Raw genomic sequence first — 23,177 nt, forward strand, 5'->3', positions numbered from 1 at the left:
AGGAGACGGGGAGAGAGCTCAATCTCTCCCTCGTTTGGAAGGGGAACAAGGCGAGAGAGGGAGGGAGACCAGAACCCCTCCCAAGCCCAGTTTTGTTTCTTGCCAAAAGTGGCGAGATTCCATGAGAAAGGAGAGCGTGTGATCCACCCCTTGTCGGATCGTCGTCGGATGAGTGGCTGTGTGTTGCCAGAGAGAAGAGAGAGAGAGAGTACTAGGTTTGCCGGAGAAGAGAGGGAGAGAGTTTCAGCTCGCCGGAGAAGAGATCAGTCGCTTGAGAATTTGATTTCTCACTGTTATTTGAATGAGAGGGTGAGAAATCATACCCCTTTCTTTTCTTTTCTCACTAATGAGGAAGAATACACCCATTTCTTCTCTTTTCTCACCCCTCCATCCAAAGGGGCTGGAAATGAACTCAGCAATTAGAATGTTACTTCTCTACCGGACAGACTTCAGCAAGCACACTATCATTGGGTGATCAAGTAGTTCGAAAATTCCTCTTACGTGGCTTGGTGACCAGGACATGGGTTTGAGTCTCTTGGGCTAATAGAAGCTCATCTCATTCATCTTGGCAACCAGTGCCCTTGTGCCCTTGTTGGGGTTAGGGTCAGTCTATGACTCATGTTCGTCTTAGAAGGAGCGACTTCAGATCTCCCTTGCATGAACCATGCCTTACTCTGCCCTTGTAGACTCTTGATTAGCTCCCTTGCCTTGTCCTTTCATGGAAGATTCATCAGAGATAAACTCAAGGAAAGCTAAAACTAGGGAATCAAGAACCACACATAAAAAGAAAACTGGCAACAAAAAGAAAGCATTGAAGCATTTGATTAGGATGCAAAACATCTCTGAATTCAAAATGAAAGAAAGTCATCCAACCAAAAGGATCCTAAACGAAACACAAAACGTGGTAAAGAAAAACGTTCACATTGGTACTCTCTGGACTCCAGACAGAAACTACTAACAGATCGAAAACTCAATCACCAAATATATTCATCATCGGTTCATCATCTGATTCCTCAGCGGACTCCTCAACTTCTTCTTTCTTCTTTTCCTCCTTTGCAACCTCTGCTGGGCCACCAGCAGCAGCAGTAACTGGAGCAGCGGCAGCAGCAAATTTGCTTGGATCCTGCAATTTTATAGCATTCAAACAATTTACCAATTGTGCAAACATAATTTACATTTACATTACTTTTCTGGTATGAACGGAAACTTATTTCAAAATGCCAAAAAGATTAAAAATGAAGTTCAGTTAACAAGGTTCTGGAAAAGATAAGATTTTTTTGACATTTGGTTTGCTTCACTTATTTTAATTTTTTGATACATTAAGATTGTTTCGTATTATAGCTAATTTTATTCATATTTCTTCCGAATCAAATTTTGCTTTCGGTTTGTCTCCTAAAAGACTGCAGGAATAGGAAAAGATTAAAAAAAAACGCACCATATTCCAAAAAAGTAAGCAAATAATAAGGGGCTGACCTTCAAGTATTCCTTCACTTGCTCAGCCTGTAGGAAGGAGAAGTCTGTTTCCAATGCAATAGCCAGAACATTCTTGTATGCATTAACGAACATGTGAGGCGCAGCAGCAAGTGTTGGGTACGCGAGAGCGACTGAGAGGGAGGTAACCATCGACACCCCGGCTGCAAACTTCTCCACCAGATCGTCCTCGGTGAGTTGGAGCACGTTGGGGCTGAAAACCGACCCGTTGTCGTAGACAGAGTGGACTATAAGGCCGTAAGAGAACGGCCTTATTAATAGCTTCGAGAGAAGGGCGGCTTCGGAAGAGCCCACTTTGTCTCCCTTCTTTATGAGTTCTACTGGGGTGATGATTTCCACTGTGCCTTTGTTGATCTTAGTTGGAATGTTGAGCACCTGAAAATTATACTCGAGGGGTTGAGATTATGGGGAAAAACATATCACTTAGTGATAGAGAGAGGATTGAACAAGTGACCTGGAAGAAGGAAGTCTGAGAAGGATCGAGTCCGGTGTTTCCTGGTGGTACAATGACATCAATTGGAGCAACAAGGCCAACCCGAGCAGGAGCTCCAACCTGTTCCAGGTAAATAATACCCAAAAAAAAAAGATATCTGCTTCATAACAGAATCAAAAAATGTAAATGTGCATTGTCAAAGTGACGAATTTCATATCTGCTTTATAACAGAATCAATGGTGTGGAAGGTGATATTTTTACATAATATAGATGACCTTTTAATTTTTCGATGATTGAACCATGCAAGTTTTCATGGGTATAAAATTTGGATACAGATAACAGTAAACAGGCATTGGGTTCACACTATAAGAAAACATGGGCTATGGTAGAGTGCAAAATGCTAGATACACACCCATAATTATGTGTGTGCAAATGTCCCATATGTGCCCCTTAAATTGTGTATAAAATTGATAGCATTTGGATATTAATTCATAAATCAATCTTGAATTCATAATTTTTATGAGGAAAGTCATAACATAAATTCGTAATATAACCATTAAATTCATACAGTACTAACATTCATATAATGAGATGATCATGCTATGAGTTTTTTTACCTTGATGGCTTGATGCTATAAAATTTATGCAAATGTTATGACATTTTTATATGTATGTTATGTATCATATTCAACTGTTATGAATTTAAAATAATTCAAGAAGATACATACAATACAAATAATAGTCCATATTATCCCACTTTTCAAAAGTGTCTCCCTTCATTTAGGGCTCATGGGATCATGTGACTCATAGCTAAAATTCACAACATTCTCAAAAGTAATCGTACCCAAAAAAAAAAAAAAGGGGGCACAACATTTTTCCCAAAAGTGTAGGAGTATAGAACTCCAAGGTTCACAAAAATGCAGTAATGTGCATGTAAATCCCCATAATAAATGTGTAGTTAGATCGTTAAAATAAATACTTATTTTTTTAATTTAAGATAATGTATTATAAGAGAATGACATGTCTAGCGTGAAACTTAGTAGAACGGGGCCTTAATGCATTGAATTACTGTTAATAGACCAGATACTGTAACAATAACAGTCTAGCACGAAACATGCTAGGGATTCATGACAAAGGATAGAAAAATACTCCTATGATGATAAGAGTAATCGGATCTGAAAGGCCAAAACAGTATACCTTATACTTTCCAACCTCTTCGCTCACTTCCTTGAGATCTCCCTTGGTAAAGATCAATCCCACGTTACCCTGATAATTGCCAATATACGCATCTCACGAAATATATATGCATGTTTTAGGAAAGCATTAAAAAGTTTCTTTGGATGTTCCCCAAAACAATGAAAGATCATAAGCTACAGCATGTACTGAGAGGGGAACTTTTTCAGAAATCGAAAAGAGGTTTCAGAATTCACTCAATCGAACTGGTCAACAAGGAAACAAACATAAAGGTAGTAATGACAGAAAAAATTGGTGTGAGGCATTGCTTCCCCAGTAGAGGTGTACGTTCAAGCGGGAGGCGCATTTGAGATTCAGAGCTATAGACGGTCTCTAAAAAAATGACAGAAAAAATTGGGAAAACACATGGAAATTAACAGTTCAAAACTTTCTCTTGGCACAAACTTTCTCGCCAACCAAACAGACCAAAACACATCAATGATCAAATGACAGAAAAACAATCAACTTTATTCGATATTTGTTAACAAAAACATGTAAGATCTAAACAACTGTTAGCAACTTAGCACAACTTTTTCAGAACCCGAAACGATTGATCAGACCGAACAGTCCATGGAGTCATCGACACGCCATAATAAAAAGGAGAAGCCTATGGTACCACAAAAAATGCATAATAAAAAGGTATGCGTTACATATTTTCAGCAAACGAAGGCCAAAAAACAGAAAGCACGTAGTAACAGATCAAAACTTTCATTTCCTGAAACTTTCTCGGCAACCAAACAGTCCAAAAAAACACATATCCTAACAAAAACCTCATACGAACAAAGGCCAAAAAAAAAAACAGGAAACACATCGAAGCAGATCAAAACGTCCATTTTCCAAAACTTTCTCGGCAATCCAAAGAGGTGAAGAAAAAACACGAATCCAAGCCGAAAAACGTACCACGAGAAGGGGGACGAGGTTGAGGATGGCATTGTTGCCGGTCTTATCAGCATGGGCCCTAATGGAGCGCTTCATCATGGTGTTCTTACCCATCAACACCACCGAATCACCCCTCAACCCCTTGCGTATGTTCTGAAGCTGGTTCGACCCCACGTTGTCGGCCGCCACGACCAGGATCTGGGAATATATGTCGAGCATCTTGCACAGCTTTCCATCGTACGTCGTTTTCCTCTCGGCCTTGGTCGGCTTCACCATTGTTGCAGATCTTTAGGGTTTAGAGAGAGAGAGAGAGATAAGGGTGGGGGTGTGGTGGAAACCCTAAACCTAAAATGGAAAGGGTGGTGTGCAGAGGGAGAAAGCGTGAGCGCTGCATGTAGGCTTATATACGGTTAGTATGGACAAAACGAGAGCGTGTTGGGATTTGGGAAAACGCCATTGGCCAGATCCTACGGTCCATATTTACTGATCTTCTGCTTTATTATTGTTGTAATAATTGTTATAGTGGATTTATTTGGTCGAATTTCCTCTATTCCAATCGATTTTTTGGCCGTTGAATTGTATATTTTTTTATATTTTAAATTTAACGGTTGAAAAATCTCTCGGTACAAAGGATCCTACCTCGGATTTATTGATAATATTTGAGAATTTGTGTTTTTGTTTGAACTTATTTGTTGTGACTTGTGATGATATTCAATTATAATCTTTTTCACTCCACAGCGTGGTAAATTGACAAAGTGATGATAATAATTTTTGGGGGGATAAATATTATTATAAACTAAAGGAAAAACATTATTGTTTCTTTAATTTTGGGATGAGTTTTTCACAAACTATGCACTCGTAGAATTGTTTTTTTTTTTTTGGGTTTTAATGGAATGCTTGTGACAATATTATGACTTTAGACAATAGTAGTGGAGTATAATATTTTAGTAGCGTCAAATCTGGAAATTAAAATTTCAAAACATATGACACTATTACATATGTTAATTGTCCCTTCCCCTTACCGATGGGTTATCTATAAGCTTTTGAATAAACTTGAAAAAAATCAACCCTGAGTTAGTTGAAGTGCACAAAAAGTAAATCGGACACTTGAGTTATCAAAAGAAAACAGAGCCAACCCTGGGATTTAGCCACTCTAGTGGTCTATCCCGTTGGGTTAGAGTCTCAAGGGTGAAATCGTAGTTTAGAACCGATGGAGCAGCAATCTACTTTTATAATTAAAATTTCTTTTGGATGAGTTAGCCCTTGTTTGGTTCAAAATTTGGAAAAAAAAATTTCCAATTTCAAATTCACTCATTACCCATATCTCCAATCACTACTTTCATTTTTCTATCTATCTCCACTCATTACCATAAAAATTCTTTCCAAATTTTCTCAAATTGTGAACCGAACAAAGCATAATTTTATAACCACCTCAAGAAAAGCACAAAACAAGCGCAGTGTACACCCCGGATTTCGGATTGGTGTTGTGTAGTGAGAGGTACACCGTGTTGAGCACCTCTGAGCCGTTGGATCGTGCATCCAACGGTTCGGATCTTATCTCAACAGCCAACGATCGAAAGCCGTTCATTGCCGAGATGAGATCCACAACCAAGCCGCAGCTAAAGCACTCTCCTAAAACTTCTACTAAAGAAACAAGGAGAAATAGACCAATTTTTACACAGCATGAAAAAGCTAAAGCCACCAACGAGCTGTGCCCATACGGTACAAATTGACACGCAGGACCCATTCTGGGTTCCGCACGGATAATCTGAGCCATTCAATAATTTTAGAATAATATTTCGAATGGCTACGCATAAAATCAGCTCAATACGGTACGTGTAGGTGCTTTATCCAGTATTTCATTTTTTTCATTTAGATTACAAAAATTTTCACTTCTGTAATTTGAATGAAAAAATGGAAGATTGAATCGATAAAACACCTACACGTATCGTATTAAGCTGATTTTTCTCTCCTATAATCTGAATGAAAAAAATGAAAGATTGGATCAAGCACCTACACATATCATATTGAACTAATTTTTTGCGGACCCACTCGAATAATTATTTTAAAAATATTGTATGACTCAAATTATTCGTGCGGGATCTAGAGTGGGCCCGGCGTGCCAGTCTGTGCACCGTATGTGCATCGCTTGTCGGTGTCCATTGAAAGGACTCATTATGCTCATAGGAGTAGGGCACCTTCCCCTAAGCAAATTAACCCTATCTCTAACTTTTGCAACAATGGCCTTCACAACCAAATCTGCTACAAATCTAAGAGAAAATTCTAGCATTTTTCTTAAGCCAAATATGGTAAAGAGCTGCAGTCAAAGACAATTTTTACACAGCAGAGCTAAACCCCTTCATCTTGCAATGCTTGACAACCCACACTAGCCTTGTTTGAGGATAAGGATTTTTGCAATTCACTTTTTTTATAAATAAATGCACTCAAAAAAAGTTGTTCTTTACTACTTCACATACAACACCAATCTTAAAAACAAACTTTGCATTTATAAAATGTGGAGTGCAGAAATCATTTTTCTCTGAGATACAAACCTATGGGCATAAGCACAATGGGGCCACAGTCCATGAAGGTGTTGGGGTGGATTGGGATAGCTAAGGCCTAAGGAACAATCTTTTTTTATTGGAATGAAATGGAAATACATTATAGTACCACGTCACCTGCGTCAAGGAGTATTGCTTAGTCACACTACACCACTATCTGCAGGAGACCTCGTTGTACACCTATATATGTTGGGACAGAAGCTAATTAAAATCTCACATATATGTGAGATTCGTGTTAGGAGTACGTTTCGCTGCAATAAAGAGTTACTATTATGGAAACACGAAATTAAACCTTGTCGAACCAAGTCCCAGTTTCAACCAATCCCTCGTTGGTGGCTAAGGAACTGTCGTGATCACGAATTCACGATAGTAGTTAGCAACTTTGCACACATAAATGAGAATTTTGTAAATGGAAAAATTCACTTTGACCCCTTGTGATTTGGGCCATGTATGGGTTCAAAAGTGTGCACATAATCCCATGTAGTTTTGAAAATGTGCGAATAGACCGCTTGCCGTTATGTTTTCTATCCATATTAATAGACACAACATTAAAAGACCGGTATGCCTTTATTCTCTCCCTTGATTTTTCTTCTTCCTTAAATCTAATCAATTCATCCCATATACCAAAAATTAGATCCAAACCATTGATATTGTGGAGTTTGACAATTAGTACTACATTCATGTCAAATTCAAGTCAATCAAAAAATAAAACCTCATTGTCGAAATGAATTTATTACTCTCTCCGTCCCTAAATAAGGATTCGGCGCGCAAACCTAGGCCTTACAAAAGATACATATTTTTCATTAAAAAATCTAATTTTTTTCCACAATCTAATAGAACTCATTGCCATCTATTGATTTGTGAAAAAAATTTAATTTTTTTAACGAAACAAATGTATTTTTTTAAAGGCCTAGGTTTGCACGTTTGACACTTATTTAGGGACGGATGGAGTATAAAATTAACATTTCAAATTTGAATTTACCAAGAATTAGATCACTTAGTTATTGATGTCTAATTGAGATGATTTTTTACAGAGATACTTCATTCTTTATTTAATACATTATGAACGGCTCAGATTAGATTTTGGAGACGTGTGAGATATACCTCTATTAATATGGATGAAAAATATAACAGCAAGAAATTTATCTTCACATTTTCAAAACCATAGGGAATTATGTACACACTTTTGAACTATAAAAAATGTATATGCACATGACTCAAAATACATGGGTTTAAAGTGGATTTTGCCCTTTTGTAAAGTCTCATTCCTACAACTTCCTCTCAAACGTGTAATACTACACTACACATGGGCTGGAATTGAGTCAAACTTCTACGTGCGGATAACGGAGAAATTTTTCAGTGCTTGGTGGGTACTACGTAATGTTCGCTTAACGCATTCGGGCTATTTATTTCGATTTTGGACGGCGTGGATTTGGAGAGAGAGAGAGAATTGTGAGGTGAGAGAAGAGAGAGAGAGAGTTTCAATCTAAACCGTCTAAAAGTCATTGGACTACTCGAATATGCCGAGCAGACATCACATGGAATATACCCACCCGACGCCGAAGAATTCCTCCCGATAATGGGTTTAACTCGCAAACCTTATTCCTCAGGGCTCCAAGCCTCAACTTTCTACGAGAGTTGACAAGCGTAATAGTAAACTACTCCATAACCCATTCGGGACAGATTTATCTTTCTTTGCCCTAGCTCTCGTTTCCATTTCTCCGGTCCATCTCAAAGCTCTCTTTGGCCGACCTCTCTCTCCCTGATCTCTCGCTGGCATCACGAACATTGATGGTTCAGGCCCCCCTCGGTCCACTGCAAAATATGAAGTTTCAGAACAGAGCAGACAAATCAGAGAGAGGCAAGAAAAGGCAATGCAGGAACTACTGATAAAGCGGCGTGCTGCTGCCCTAGCTGTTCCTACTAATGATATGGCTGGGCGGGCCTGTCTACGCCGCCTTGGTGAACCCATAACCCTCTTGGGAGAGAAGGAGATGGAAAGGCGGGACCGTTTGAGGATGCTCCCGGCGAAACTGGATGCTGAAGGGCAATTAGCTAGAGAGGCTCATGAAAGCTCACGAGGATGAAGAGGCTGCGACAAAGGATGAAGCTGAAGAAGACATTCAGTACCCATTTTACACTGAAGGGTCTAAAGCACTTTTGCGGGCCCGAGTAGAGATTGCTAAGTATTCTCTTCCGAGGGCGGGTTTGTGGCTTCCACGTGCAAGAAGGGACAGGGATGACCCGGATGAGGATCAGAACCGGCTCATAAGTTTTGGAGGCCGGAAGCGAACCTCTTGAATGATGTCACCCTATATTTTTCATACAAAAGTGGTCTACAAAGAGTCATAAAAAAAAAAAAAAAAAACCAATACAAAAGATTCATTACAAAATAGAAACATATAATTATCCCCAAAAAAATGCAACTATTACAATACCTCAAAATTCATCATTTGAAAATTATTCTTCTCGCACTTTTTGTTGCAAACGCACTGATTAAGTCTCTATAGTCAAGCTGCTTCACCAACTCAACATAGCCAATCCATTTAATCTTTCTTGAGATATGGTTGACCGAAGATAATTTGTGATCAATTTCAACTTTGAAAAGCTTCTTTTTCCCGATGCAACTGTAACTGGTATAGTCAACAATATTCTATATGCAATCCATGCATTTGGGAAGCAACCATCCAATGTCTTCAAGTAATTCAACACATCAATTGGCTTTCTTTTATCTTTTGGCAAGACATTCTTCAAAACTTTTAATTCTGAAATAAATTCCTCCCATCAATGTAATACCCGAACTTTGAATACCGGGATTATTTATTCAAATAGTGGGTTTCTGATGGTTCTTTAAATCCAATTACTTGAAATAAAGGAAATGGTAGGTACAAGTGGGAATTGGGGAATAGAATATCTTAAAACAAGTGTCAATTGTGTGGGTTATGTGTGTGCACGTGAGGTGGTGATGCTGGGTGTGTGTAAAGGATAAGTTTGTAGTATGAAACCAAAAATAAAAATGGAAATTAAATAGAGCCATGTGTCACCTATTGAGACAAACATCTCATGAGCAACCATGCATTGTAAAAACAAAAGGAAGAAGAAACGAGAGAAGAAAGGAACTGGAAAAGCTAATGGACATGTGTCCACTTTAGACAACTTTGAGAGGTGACTCACCAATTTTTTTTATATAAAGGAGGAAAGAAGGGTATTTTGAAGGGGGGAAAGGGGGAGAGCCGAGGGGTTCTCTTAGGCAGTAGGGTCATGGGTTGGAAAGGATATGTAACAAGGTGGATATGCAAATTTATGTTAATTATTAAGAAAGTGGGAGAAAAGCCTTTCTTGATTTAAATTACTGGCGTAACTCTTTCGATTTGTTTGTTTGGGTTCATTAGACAAGTAGAGGTGTTTGAGAGTTTGGGTTGTTACAATCAATATCAGAAAACTCATCACTTTTCAAGAGATCCTCAAGATAGGCACAAGAGGACGTCAACGCTTCATCCTCGACAGAATCCAAACGGTTCAAATCAAACAAAAATCCAAAAGCTTTCTCATATACTTGAAATTGTTCGAATCTGTTCTTGAGTGAAGGAAGTGCTTGATCTACAATATATAGGAAGTAATTGACTCGAAAGGATTCCTCAGCTGAATGTGTCACCTCTTCACTAATGAATAATTTCACAATTTGGGCCTATTTTGTGGCTCCTAAATTTCAATTGGGCCTATTTTGTGTAATGGAGGCTAGTGCAATTTTTTTTTGACCATATATATATATATAGAGGAATTTTCAAGTGAGGGATCCCTCATTTTGTTAAAATGAGGGACTTTCATTTCCCGATCAAATTTTGAAAATCCAAACCGTTCAATGTGTGCAGAACGTAATTTTAAGAGTTCACTCTAGAAATCAACAAAAAAAATGACCGGGAAGGGCGTCATTCGAGCAGTTTTTTTTGAACCATTCAATGAAAACTGCTCGGATGAAGCCCTTCCCGGTCATTTTTTTTGCTGATTTCTCACAGGGACCCTTAAAATCACGTTCTGATAACTTTGAGCGGCTCGGATCATCGAAATTCAATCGGGACGGAGAGTCCCGCATTTTAATAAAATGAGGGATCCCTCACCGGAACCTACCTCTCTCTCTATATATATATAGGAATCTTAAAATTTTGGAGGCCCTCGTTTTTAATATTTTTTAGGGGCCCGAAGCGCTCGCTTCCCTCGCCTTGGCTATAAGCCGGCTCTGATGAGGATTTGGACGCAGAGATAGATTGGGGTTTGAAGCAAGTTGGGAGCTTGGTTTTAGATTGCAGTGAAATAGGAGATGACAGGCCACTTTCAGGGTGTTCTTTTTCGCGTGATGGAAATATGCTTGCCACCTGCGCCTCTAGCGAAGTTGCCAAATTATGGAGCATGCCTCAAGTGAACAAGGTTTCTACCTTAAAAGGGCACACAGAACGTTTAACCGATGTTTCTTTTTCTCCCGTGGACAATTACATAGCAACTGCCTCTGCTGACCGGACTGCAAGGCAATGAAATACGGAAGGGTCTCTCCTGAAGACATTCGAGGGCCATTTGGATCGTCTAGCTAGAATTGCCTTCCATCCATCAGGGAAGTACCTGGCTATGACAAAACTTGGAGATTATGGGATATAGATACTGGAGAGGAATTGCTTCTCCAATAAGGTCTTAGTCGAAGTGTGTATGGATACCTTTCACCGTGATGGACCTTTGGCTGCATCGATCTTGTGGTCTAGATGCACTTGCCGGTGTATGGGACCTTCGTTCTGGAAGAAGTATTCTCGCCTTCCATAACGCAGCGGAATATATAAAATAACTAAACATAAATGTGGAAGATAACAAAAATATAAATATTTCGGAGATGTACGACCCTAAGGCCGTACAGAGCTCCCAAGGAGCACAAGCACCTTAAACACTCAACAAGCTAATCTTTATTTCAATACTCTTGAACTTTTCTACTTTCCAACTCCATAGATCAAAGCCCATTTATATAGGGCACAAACATATCGCTTGGACTCTTAATACTTAATACATTCATGTATCTCCACACATACATATACCAAGATACATGAATGTGACTCTTCGATAACCTTAATACATGAACCATGTGTTAGACAATTCTATCCTAAATAATAAATTCTAAATTATCTCCAACAGGTAGGCCATGTTAAATCAGTTTTTGGTATCAGTTTTCCTCCCAATGGCTATCATTTAGCCACAGGCGGTGAAGATAATACTTTCCGAATTTGGGACTTAAGGAAGAGAAAGTCATTGTACGTAATACCAGTACACTCAAAATCTGTCTCTCAAGTCAAATTTGAGCCTGAAGAGGGATACTTTTTGGTTACTGCCTCATTTGATATGACTGCCAAGGTTTGGTCATCTAGAGATTTTAAACCTGTCAAGACATTATCCGGTCATGAAGGACGAGTTACATCATTGGATATGCAGAAGATGGACAGTATTTTTAGTTTAGAATTATTTTATTTTCGTACTTATGTTGATCTAATTTTCCTTTTACTATTTAGTATCTTGGTTGATAAGGCAGTAGTTTCTTAATTTGAATTACCTTTTTAGTATTACTAGGATTGCTTATAAGTAAGATCGTAAGCCTTAGGGTTATTCAGTTATTGATGATTAATAAAGTTATAAAAAGTATTCTCTTTTATGCCAACTTTTGGATATTCTGTGTGAATCAACCAATTGTTATTACCTTTATTCCTGGGTATTCTCAGACTAAACAGGTTTAAGGAAGAGTTGTCGCGATCTTGTTGCCCAATCTCTTTTTCAACACGTTTTCCTGCATCAATTGGTATCAAAGTCTCGCTCGATTCCGGATCATGACGCGACAAGGAGTTTGTTATGACTGTTATGCTGTTGCCGAAGATGTGAATGAAGGTGATGAGGCTGCACAGAGTGCACAACAAGGGGAACAATACGCATGAAGCGTTGGTTGAGAGGGTCACCTTGATTGTTGACAATCAACCTCATTACTACCCACTGAATTTGTGTTCCATCATGGAGGAGGGTACAATTCGGTGGCCTTTAACATCCAAAGTTATTCCAAATCCAGTTGTGAATTAGAGTAAACCATCAATTTATGATGAAGAACCATTCGTTGATGAAAGGTATGAGATAGTTCCTAATAAAAAAGAGGATCCAAGTTCCTCGTTGAAAAATACAAATTTGGTGTCGTTGCTACGAGTACTTGGCAGTTTTATAAAATCGTCTTTAGAATATATCGTGTTGAAGATGATCAAAATTTTCAGTATGTGGGTTCATTTTGGGAGCCTATTGAAGATCTTGCAAGTAAGATTCATTGGATTAATTCCACACCTTATGCATGTTTGGAAGGAAATTGCTACTCTCATTTTTGAACATTATTTGAAATTTAGATTCGAGAAGATCAACTTAAAGTATAAGATCAATGCAGACAAGTTTCGACAAGCAAAATTATTTGAAGCAATGGAAACTCGAAGATGAGTTTTCTCAAGCCAGAGAGAATGATGCAGGCGTGAATTCATGAAAGATATAGTAATTATTTAAAATAGTGATTGATTAGGAAATTTTGTGACCTCGTATTTTTAGTCTAGAATTATTTTATTTTCGTACTTATGTTGATCTAATTTTCCTTTTACTATTTAGTATCTTGGTTAATAAGGCAATAGTTTCTTAATTTGAATTTATCTTTTTAGTATTACTAGGATTGCTTATAAGTATGGTTGTAAGCCTTAAGACTATTCAGTTTTTGATGATTAATAAAGTTATAAATTGTGTTCTCTTTTATGGCAACTTTTGGGTATTTTATGTGAATCAACCAATTGTTGTTGCATTTATTCCTGGGTAATCTCAGACTAAACAGGTTTAAGGAAGAGTTGTCGCGATCTTATCGCCGATCTCTTTTTCAACACGCTTCCCTGCATCAATCTCCAATATCAAATATTGTCTTCAAAACAATCTCAATTTAAGGAGGGGGACTAACGTTATTTCTCATTGCTTACGACGGAAAGATGCACTCCCAAATGTAATTGCTTGAAGCGTAAAGCTTCTAGTCATTCAGTAAGACCGAGATCGATCCATAGGGAGCTCGAATATAGCTAGTTCGGATTGTAGGCTTTATATAAGGTTTTCGCCGTTTAAGTCGGCCAACTGTCGGTATTGCTTTGAAAAGTGGAAAACTATTGTAAAAAAAAACTAGCTAGAAATGACGTTTGAAAATTAGTAAAACAGGCGGCAAGATCTAAGGGATCAAACCTCCCGATGACTTAGCCAATTTAACCGTTTCTTTCTAACAACTCCAAGTCAAGACATAGACAATTCTAACCCGAAGCACTCAACGTTAAAAACCAAGCATAATCATGGTTTAAGCTCGAAAATGACTTAAACTCGTTTAAAAGACATTTAACTCAAACGCTAGGAGCGTTAAAAGCCCCGGGCCCCGTGTGCAAAACGAAGATTAAAACTCCGGGCAACACACGGTCAAAGAAGGTATTAGCCCATTAGTTTGGCCGAAAATTAGATATTAAGCCATTTCCTTTCTAAAACCATAATCAAGTCATAGAAAAACCATTAAAACTTCTAAATCATGGGTAGATATCACCCCATGACCAAACCTAAGAGACTACACATGCTTAAAGAACAAAGCACAAAGCTAAAGAGAGACATAAGATTGAACCGATAAAAATGAAAATAAACTTAATTTATATAAAGATCCAACAAGTAGCTACAACATTAATATATGAGAAAACATCAAAACATTTAAACTTACTTGAGTTCTTGAAGAAACTAACTTGAAAAGCTTGAAAAACAATTATGGAAATCCTAGAAAGCAAAAAGAAAGCTTAGGCCTAAAGTTAACTAATGGCCCATCATTTCCATAAATGGCATACACCCATATATATAGGGCCTACAAGATGGATTACAAAGGACCAAAAGGCCCCCAAAAATATCCCAAAAATTTGTCAAAAGTGAAAACTTTCCATAAATGGAAAGTTGAAAAAGTTAACAAAAATCTATCGATTTTCCAAGTAGTATCGATACTGGAAATTCCTCAATACCGGTACCAGGCTTCAACAGGCTGGATTTTCTACTCTCTAGACTGCCAATACGGATACTGGCAAATAATGTCACGCCCTCGATTTTCTACTAAAATAATAATATATTTTCTGTAAACAAAATCTTTTTCCTCAACTATATTTACCATTAAATGTCAAGCCAATCCAAACAAAGAATCAAAGTCTCTTCTTCTTCTTCTCTCTAATTTTTTTTTTTTTACATAAAGTCTCCCAAACGTATTCCATTAAAAGGGCTTCACAATAATCAAAGAGAGGAGTTTATACCTAGCTTTACATATGTTCTAACCAAAAGATACAACCTTCAATTGTGAGTAAAGTACACAACATGAATTAGACTAGATGATAAAACACCTCCTTAATGATTCCAATGAAGCTCTCAAGAGACGTCTCAATATGCGCTCCATGCAATCCAAGCTAAGTGTCATGACGAGTACCTGAAAGGATAGAATGAGCTACACTAGCTCGTAGAGATATCCATACCTAAATTATATGCACAAGTGAAGACAGACATCAAGGAAAAACATTTTTCAAAAGCATATTTGTTTTATCAAAAGTGAAACTCAAAATACCATACTCATGCTGGGAAGTATTTAACTCCATTTCTCAAACATAGACACTCTCACCTACACACGCAAATATTTTTAAAATCTAAGCTTACAGTTACGGCGTTACCCAAATCAATCCTTGCTCTTTTTTTTTTTTCATTTACACATTTCAAAGACCTAAAGGTTAATCTGAGTTCTTTAATGGAAGCATCATTTTTCTTGTCTCAAATAACGAGCCAACCTCTCACCAAAAATACACACACTATGCATAGTTAGAGTACGAAATAACAATGACACATCGAATAGTACCGCACCTCGACAATAAGGAAACTCACCCGTAAATCCCAAATCCCAAATCCTTTTCATACACCACAACTCCATGTTTTAAGGTAAACAAAACATAACAACTCTAGTAGAGAATGAACATGACTCCTTTGAATTTCCTCATAAGTTACCAATAGCGTCATCGGTGTTCCACATTAATTGCTCCTCCTTCAAAATTGTCTTTCGTCCTCAAACTCTCATTTATGTTCTCGTGAGCGAATGCTCCTGCCGGGCGTTATGGGACCCGCTTCCCCTGCCAAGCACCCACCTTGAAGGTTAGGCCTTGAAAGTTCAATACGAGCGTTAGCTCCTGCCGGGCGTTATGGGACCCGCTTCCCCTGCCAAGCACCCACCTTGAAGGTTAGGCCTTGAAAATTCAATACGAGCGTTAGCTCCTGCCGGGCGTTATGGGACCCGCTTCCCCTGCCAAGCACCCACCTTGAAGGTTAGGCCTTGAAAGTTCAATACGAGCGTTAGCTCCTGCCGGGCGTTATGGGACCCGCTTCCCCTGCCAAGCACCCACCTAGAAGGTTAGGCCTTGAAAATTCAATACGAGCGTTAGCTCCTGCCGGGCGTTATGGGACCCGCTTCCCCTGCCAAGCACCCACCTTGAAGGTTAGGCCTTGAAAGTTCAATACGAGCGTTAGCTCCTGCCGGGCGTTATGGGACCCGCTTCCCCTGCCAAGCACCCACCTAGAAGGTTAGGCCTTGAAAGTTCACGCATCGTTCACATTCTCAATTGTATCGTTTGTACAAATGTCGTGCAAGAAACTCATACTTATCTACATAGCAACTGTTACACTTCTCATTTTCTATTTCATTAACAAACTAATCATTAGTCAATACGTAACCCGACGTGTTAATCAATCCTATAAGACCTCATTCTCATGGAAGCAAGTCAAACAATCAAAGCCTAAGCGGACCATTCATTTCACTATTCATATTCCAGTTTATTCCCAAACCTTTCCTTGAAATCCATATATCCTACCACCTCATCATATCTCAAATGAAAACATCAACTTTATCCTTTCTAGTTCTCTTTAACCAACACTTAGTCACCTAGATCAACTCATCGTATCCCCCTCATATCGAATTGGCAAAATTAATCATTTACATTTGATCATATCCAATTAAACAACATGAATTCAAGGACGACCCTTAAACCATTGAAAAGTAGACTTCTCCTTTGAATCCATAGATCATACATCAAAAACGGAGTTCGGGTAACTTAACTACGGCCTTTCAATCATAGCTCCAACATAACAGTAAAAACTGGTACAAAGGCAGGATTTAAGTCAACTTTGGATGCAAATCTGTTATCACTCGGACATACCCATGATGCATGGGATGTATCGTTGGAAAGCTCTATGTGTCTAGTTTCTACCAAAACAAACGGTGTGTCGTTTCGAGTCCCGAGCTAGGAGTTATGGCCATTTTACCTAAGTCCGCCGGTGCTGTCAGATTCTACGCGGGAATAAGTAAAATTGATTGAAAAATCATAACTCTTTCATCTTAAACCCAAAAATAGTAAAACCAAAGCCAAAAGTTGCACCACGACAAGCCCTACGCTCAGTAAAAATCCCAGGTTCAGAAACGAGAGGAGATTAACCCAACAATCAAAAGAAAAACAGTTTCGCAACCATTTTCGCACCTATCAACCAACCCAGCTTTAGAAATTCACCAAAAATTGTATACTTAACCAAATTAATTGATTCCAATGCCAATCTCTTCTTAACTTAAATATGCACCTCCTGTAAAAGACCCAAAGCCACCCAAAATGTTCGTCATGCCCAGAAAGTTAAAAGAAGACAGCCACGCACAGATTCGCACATCCAGCAAACAGCCAGTATTCAAAAATTCATAACTAATTGTGTGATTATCGGTTTTGCATGATCTTGGTACCGAAATCTTCGTATTGAAACGTACTTTAACAGTTATGAAGATACCAAAAATTAATTCCTAGCAGAAAGGCCCCAAAAAGACAGATTACCAGAACCCACGAAATTTTCAGCATACACTAGATTTATTCAAGACTCAAAATAGATGATCAAACTTAATCCTTGCACATCAAACCAACACTTAACACATATAAAGAAGGCAGGAGATCCCTACCTCAAGTATCAAGACCAAGCTTTGAGCTCAAACCAAACCCTAGCCTCCAAATCCGAAATATGCCTCCACCGAGCTCTTCCCACGCGATCCGAGGGCCGAGGATGAAGAGATGTGCGTGGGTTTTCAAGGATTGATGGTGGAGTAGCAAGAATTTGGTTGAGGGAGTGAGAGAGGAGACCGAGAGAAAGGGAGGAGGGAGAGAGAGCTTCGGCTAAAAAAAAGAAAAGGGGAAAGTGAAGTGTTCTCTTTGTGTGTGTTGATACATATAGCCCCAATGCACTAACACCCCTCTATTCAACAAACATCACATTATAACCCCCAACTCATACACCCTCACACATTAACAACATTTTGTTCAAAACTTAAATTCATATATATATACATTTTATTTTTATAGACCAATTGCATTATAAATACCAAAAATTAAATGATGAAATTACGGGTCTCTACAAATAACCGGTGCTGGTACTGACTTTGCTTGACAGATTTTTGAAAAACTTCGCAGGCTCACTCCGAACACTCCCGAATTCGGATTTGAGTGTTCTTTGGACTGTTGAAAAGCTTGTCGAGTCTATTTTCTAACCCAAGTGGTTTGAATCTAAGATAATTTGTACATCAAAAGATATGACAATTTTACCCTCAGCTGGTCGAAAAATGAATAGCTTTGGTAAAATCCTCACATGTCCTTCAATTCCCTTGACCCTTGGACGACCCGAGCAAACTCCAAACCATCTTTTAAAGCACCACAACGGGTTGGCACGTGGCCTTGAGTACTTGGTTGCACCCGGAGCATTCCTTGGTATTCAAACGCGCTTTATTTATACGAATTACCTGAAACACACAAAAACCTATCTTACGTGCAATATTGCATAAAAACGACAATATATATGTACAAACACAACATACTAGAGGACTTAATTATCGAAAATATGCATTATTGGGTGTTTATCACTCATACCCTCGAGGTTGCTGTTTAGGTATAACTATTTATTAAAGGTAGGATATTTTTGAGTTAGTTAAATGAGATTAAATTATTTACACCGCCAATGTAAATATTTATTTCCTCTAAGTCAATTACATTGCTTCACATCGTCAAACAATGATCTTAATTTTAATTGATTTGGGAGAAACAAATGTTCACATCGCCGATGTATATTAGTATTAATATTGTTGTTTCTGAATTGGGAGTTGTTATTAGTATTGTTGATACGTCAACTGAAACTCAATATCTCATAGACTTTACAAAGTGATGCCACATGATCGCAGAACTATCCTTCCTTGTTAACTACTCCTATCAAATTGAGGTTGGACCAAATTTCGAACACAATAACAAATGAGGAAAAAATGGTTTGAGAACGTTTGTATGATGAGTGCCATTTTCTTTAACTTGTCTAAAAAGTTGGCAAACAAACTCACTTAGGAGGTGTTCGGACAAATAAGCCAAAGTGACTTATTTTTTGTCTTTATTCAAATTTTTTTCGTATCACTTGGCTTATCCTCATTTTTTTGGAAATTATTGCATCTTCATGACAAGAGGAATCTAAAAAGTATAAAATTTTGATCGAAATCTAATATTTTTTGAATAAAGACGAAAAAAATAACTTATCAGCTTATTTTTGTTTTTATGTGAATTTATTTGGATTATTTTTGGCGAAAAAGCCAATGACTTTTTTAGCCGAACAAGGCCTTAGATTGGTATGAGTGCCATTTTTTATGTACTCATTTAAAAAGTTGGCAAACAAACAACGGAAATGCTAGAGGCACATCGGTGTGGCTGAGTTCAGCCACACCCCTCTCACATGCAGGCGGGATCTACTGAAGCGGGTTCCACCTGCATGTGAGAGGGGTGTGGCTGAACTCAGCCACACCGATGTGTCCCTAGCACAAACACACTTTCGCGGAGTTCACTTTGCAAAGTTTGACTTTTTAGATTAGCCAGTCTTGTTTTAGTTTATGATATGAAATTGTTTTACAAAACCAGAGGAAGAGGACTGTGGAGAGGAGTCGTCATCATCATCATTATCCCGGATAAGGCCTCCCGACGTACGTGGCGCATCCGCTTCTACCTCTCTGTCGCTGTCTGTCTGTCTGTATCTCTTTATCTTTCGTCATCTGTTTATCAGATGGTATAAACCCCGTATAGATACGCCTCTCCCTCCCTCTCTCTGCGGACTAACTTCTTGGTTTGCATTTTTTCTCTCAACCGTCTTTTGGATGCAAACCATGCCCACCACCAAGGTCTACATAGTGTAAGCTAATCTCTCTCTCTCTCTCTCTCTCTCTCTCTCATAGAGTATAGAGCAACGTTAGGCTATAAATCCGAAGGCTCCCAAACCCAGTTGTGCGTGTATTAATATGACGAGACTGGTTTTTTGTTGCAGATTCTACTCTTTGTACGGGCATGTGGAGGATATGGCTAGAAAAATACAAGAAGGAGCTAATGGGGTTGAAGGTGTGGAAGCAACGCTTTGGCAGGTAGGACTCTACTTTCTTTCTTACAAGTCCTCTGTTAGGGAAACTGATTATATTCCTTCACCTAATTTGTTTGTACTTCTTTCTATTCTAATAGGATAGACAATATTTTTTACTTCTTAATTGATACTACTTTTATGTACAATATGAGGTTTGTTTGATCGATCTCGATTAGTTTTATCAAACAAAATTTCCAAAAACTTAAAACATTACCGATTAAAAGAAAATATATAAGCAATTACAAACTTCTGAGAAGGACTAACAAATTGGGACGGATGGATGAGTTCATTGAATTGGTGCTGAAAAATTGAGAGTATTACACACAAGAGTGCATGCTTTACTCACCTTTTTTTTTTTTTTGAAAATAACACGGTTCATTCTTCGTAATGGACTAAAATGATAGGACGGATGAAGTATTATAAATGAGTGATTTCGCCAGTCACCAAACTAGCTAATAGTGTATTTGATACCATAGTGTGGTTGTCCAAACATTAGGTAATCTCGCTTCATAGTTGCTGCATTCAAATGTGGGAAATGTGATCCCACTTATATGTTAACGAGATAACTGTTAGTAGTAATTTATGGAATTGATTGTTCAACGAATATGTAAGCATTCGATTGATCAATCGTTGCATTTGAATGATAGACATGTTGATCATCCAAGATCCAGTCCTATGCTAATGGATTCAATCAAACAAGGCCATTAGAAGGAATATGGAGTTTCTTTTTGCGTTTCAGATTCTTTTTGTGAGTTGCTGTCTATTGCAAAGGGTAGGTGCCAGAGACGCTCCCAGACAGGGTACTGGAAAAGATGAAGGCCCCTGACAAACCACATGATGTGCCGGAGATCAGGCCAGAACAGCTCGTGGAGGCTGATGGCTTTCTTTTTGGTTTTCCTTCTCGTTTTGGCGTGATGGCAGCGCAGTTCAAAGCCTTTTTTGATGCAACTCACGAGCTGTGGGCTACCCAAGCCCTTGCTGGCAAACCTGCTGGAATCTTCTGGAGTACCGGTTTCCATGGGGGAGGGCAGGAGCTTACTGCGTGAGTCTTTTCTGTCATTCTTCTTCCTCTTTTACGAAGATTTATGTTTGTTTCAATGCTTTTCACAGTTTGCATTCGATATCTAGACTGATATGCCTATCCTGCTTTAGAAAGGGAATTACGCAACATCTTGACTAATTCCCTTTCTCATTTTATTTGAAGGGCGGGAATTTCATAGAATATCCTTGTTCATTGTGTTAGGATATCTAGTTCCTCGTTAATTGTTGATTTATATTAGTTGCACCATGTTGAGCCCACCATTCAACGCCTCTCCAGCCCCCACCCCACACCAAAGAAATATGTGGATTTTGGTTATTACGAGTGGAAGTCAAGAATGTGGATTTAGCTTACGCTAAGCCCTTACGACATAAAGATATGGCATTAGAAGGAGATGGATGCTGAGGAAGGTTGTGTACCTAAGTAGTTTGCGTAAGGGTTTGTCCAGGGAAAGTGAGTATACACCACACTCTGTGTCTTTGTCCTACTTTAGTTGGAGTACTAATAGCTGCAAGAGTAATACGTATGCCAGTTGCCATATGGCATCTTATCTACTTGCATTTGCTTTCGTATATCATGCAAAAATGAAGGGACCAAAACACATAATGCATCATGTGATATAGGTGACGGTGATGATTATGTTCACTTGGATTCGTTCATTGTACCTTGGGGCTTTGTATCTTATGCACTGTTGGATTAACGTTATTTTTTTCGTCGTTAGACCTACTGAGAGGAGGGATCATGCAATGCAAAAACTTCTACATGTAGGATATGTATTACTGGGGGAACAGACCATTTGACCGGGAACAAGAAAAACTGATCAATAATTCTAATCTGTAAATGCGATCTTTGTCATCAGTAAGCTAATTGTTTATGACTCATTTCCATTTTGCCTCTTTCAGATTGACAGCCGTTACGCAGTTAGCACATCACGGTATGATATTTGTCCCTATAGGATACACATTTGGGAGTGGAATGTTTGAGATGAATGAGGTGAAAGGTGGCTCTTCGTATGGTGCGGGAACTTATGCGGCAGATGGATCTCGTCAGCCCACAGAACTTGAACTCCAACAGGCCTTTTATCAGGGTAAATATGTAGCTGAACTTACCAAAAAGCTCAAACCCCGACCCCTTCCAGCGCAATAAACATGTATTCGGATGTGGTAATATGTGACAGGAACATCATATATTACTGGGAATGGAAGGTACTTGACCGCCTTCTGACTTGTACTGTATAATCCTATGGAAAATGTCTCAAACATGTACAGCACTAAGACTACTAATTGCAGTCTATAATTTCTATCAAAACCTCCGCATTACTAGTACATCGAAATGATAATTGGATTGGAATTAGATCCAAGATGGAGCAGCTTTGCCGATATAGATTTTTGCAACCTGTGTTTTGAGTGGTAGTTTTGTCTTTTTTTTGTGTTTGTCTTTGAGTTTTGATATTTGCAACTATGGGTTCAATCTTGACCCAGGGTAAAATGTGGAAGCTACCGAAATGGCTATTCCTGGATTTCCCTATTTCTTCTTCGTAGATTGAACTAGTTTATGGTTATATTTGAGATACAAATAAATGCAGAAAATGCAAGCGTGCGACTCTAGTATGGAGGTTTCTAGTTGATTTGGATACATGAATGATCATTTGAAGGTGGTGCATATTGCGCTGAGTCATGAGATTCCTCCCTTAGAGAGTGCTTGGGATCAGGCAACTACCTCAATACTCTCAGTAGACTACAACATCTTTCCTTGAAAGCTTGGGTGGCTTAAGATGGCAATTTAGAGAGTGCTAAATACGCGTAAATTAAATATTGGTAAGTTGCTGACCAGTACTTGTGCATGTCTCTGATGAACGATGCCGAGTGCGCAACCAATTGCATTGTATCACAATTCCTTGGGCACTTGTGTATTTGGAAGTTGGAACAATCTTAAACTCCTTAAATTAGTTCAATTAGAATGAACTGTATTTCAGAGAATCCCCACCATATGACATTGCA

At 38.6% G+C, this 23,177-nt stretch overlaps 2 protein-coding genes, 1 long non-coding RNA gene and 1 pseudogene across 3 annotated transcripts; 2 read left to right on the forward strand and 2 right to left on the reverse strand.

Moving 5' to 3' along the window:
* Positions 1-792: 792 nt before the first annotated feature.
* Positions 793-4,420, reverse strand: LOC131317109 (large ribosomal subunit protein uL10-like). Its single transcript, XM_058346686.1, has 5 exons — positions 4,057-4,420; positions 3,121-3,189; positions 1,946-2,044; positions 1,474-1,866; positions 793-1,123 (listed from the first exon to the last, which is right to left on the reverse strand). The coding sequence occupies exons 1-5, from the start codon at positions 4,309-4,311 to the stop codon at positions 971-973; spliced, it is 969 nt and encodes a 322-aa protein (XP_058202669.1). The 5' UTR covers positions 4,312-4,420; the 3' UTR covers positions 793-970.
* Positions 4,421-8,365: 3,945 nt separating this feature from the next.
* Positions 8,366-12,695, forward strand: LOC131332002 (U4/U6 small nuclear ribonucleoprotein PRP4-like protein; annotated as a pseudogene).
* A 2,144-nt stretch (positions 12,696-14,839) lies between these two features.
* Positions 14,840-17,907, reverse strand: LOC131317117 (uncharacterized). The gene is made up of 2 exons (XR_009197335.1): positions 17,668-17,907; positions 14,840-15,120 (listed from the first exon to the last, which is right to left on the reverse strand). It is a non-coding gene; the product is annotated as an uncharacterized LOC131317117 (long non-coding RNA).
* Positions 17,908-19,630: 1,723 nt separating this feature from the next.
* Positions 19,631-22,502, forward strand: LOC131322256 (probable NAD(P)H dehydrogenase (quinone) FQR1-like 3). The gene is made up of 4 exons (XM_058353505.1): positions 19,631-19,916; positions 20,049-20,142; positions 20,915-21,180; positions 22,080-22,502. The coding sequence occupies exons 1-4, from the start codon at positions 19,882-19,884 to the stop codon at positions 22,321-22,323; spliced, it is 639 nt and encodes a 212-aa protein (XP_058209488.1). The 5' UTR covers positions 19,631-19,881; the 3' UTR covers positions 22,324-22,502.
* The last annotated feature ends 675 nt before the right edge of the window (positions 22,503-23,177 follow it).

This window comes from Rhododendron vialii, chromosome 1a (genome assembly GCF_030253575.1).
Source record: "Rhododendron vialii isolate Sample 1 chromosome 1a, ASM3025357v1".
Classification (NCBI taxonomy): Eukaryota; Viridiplantae; Streptophyta; class Magnoliopsida; order Ericales; family Ericaceae; genus Rhododendron; species Rhododendron vialii.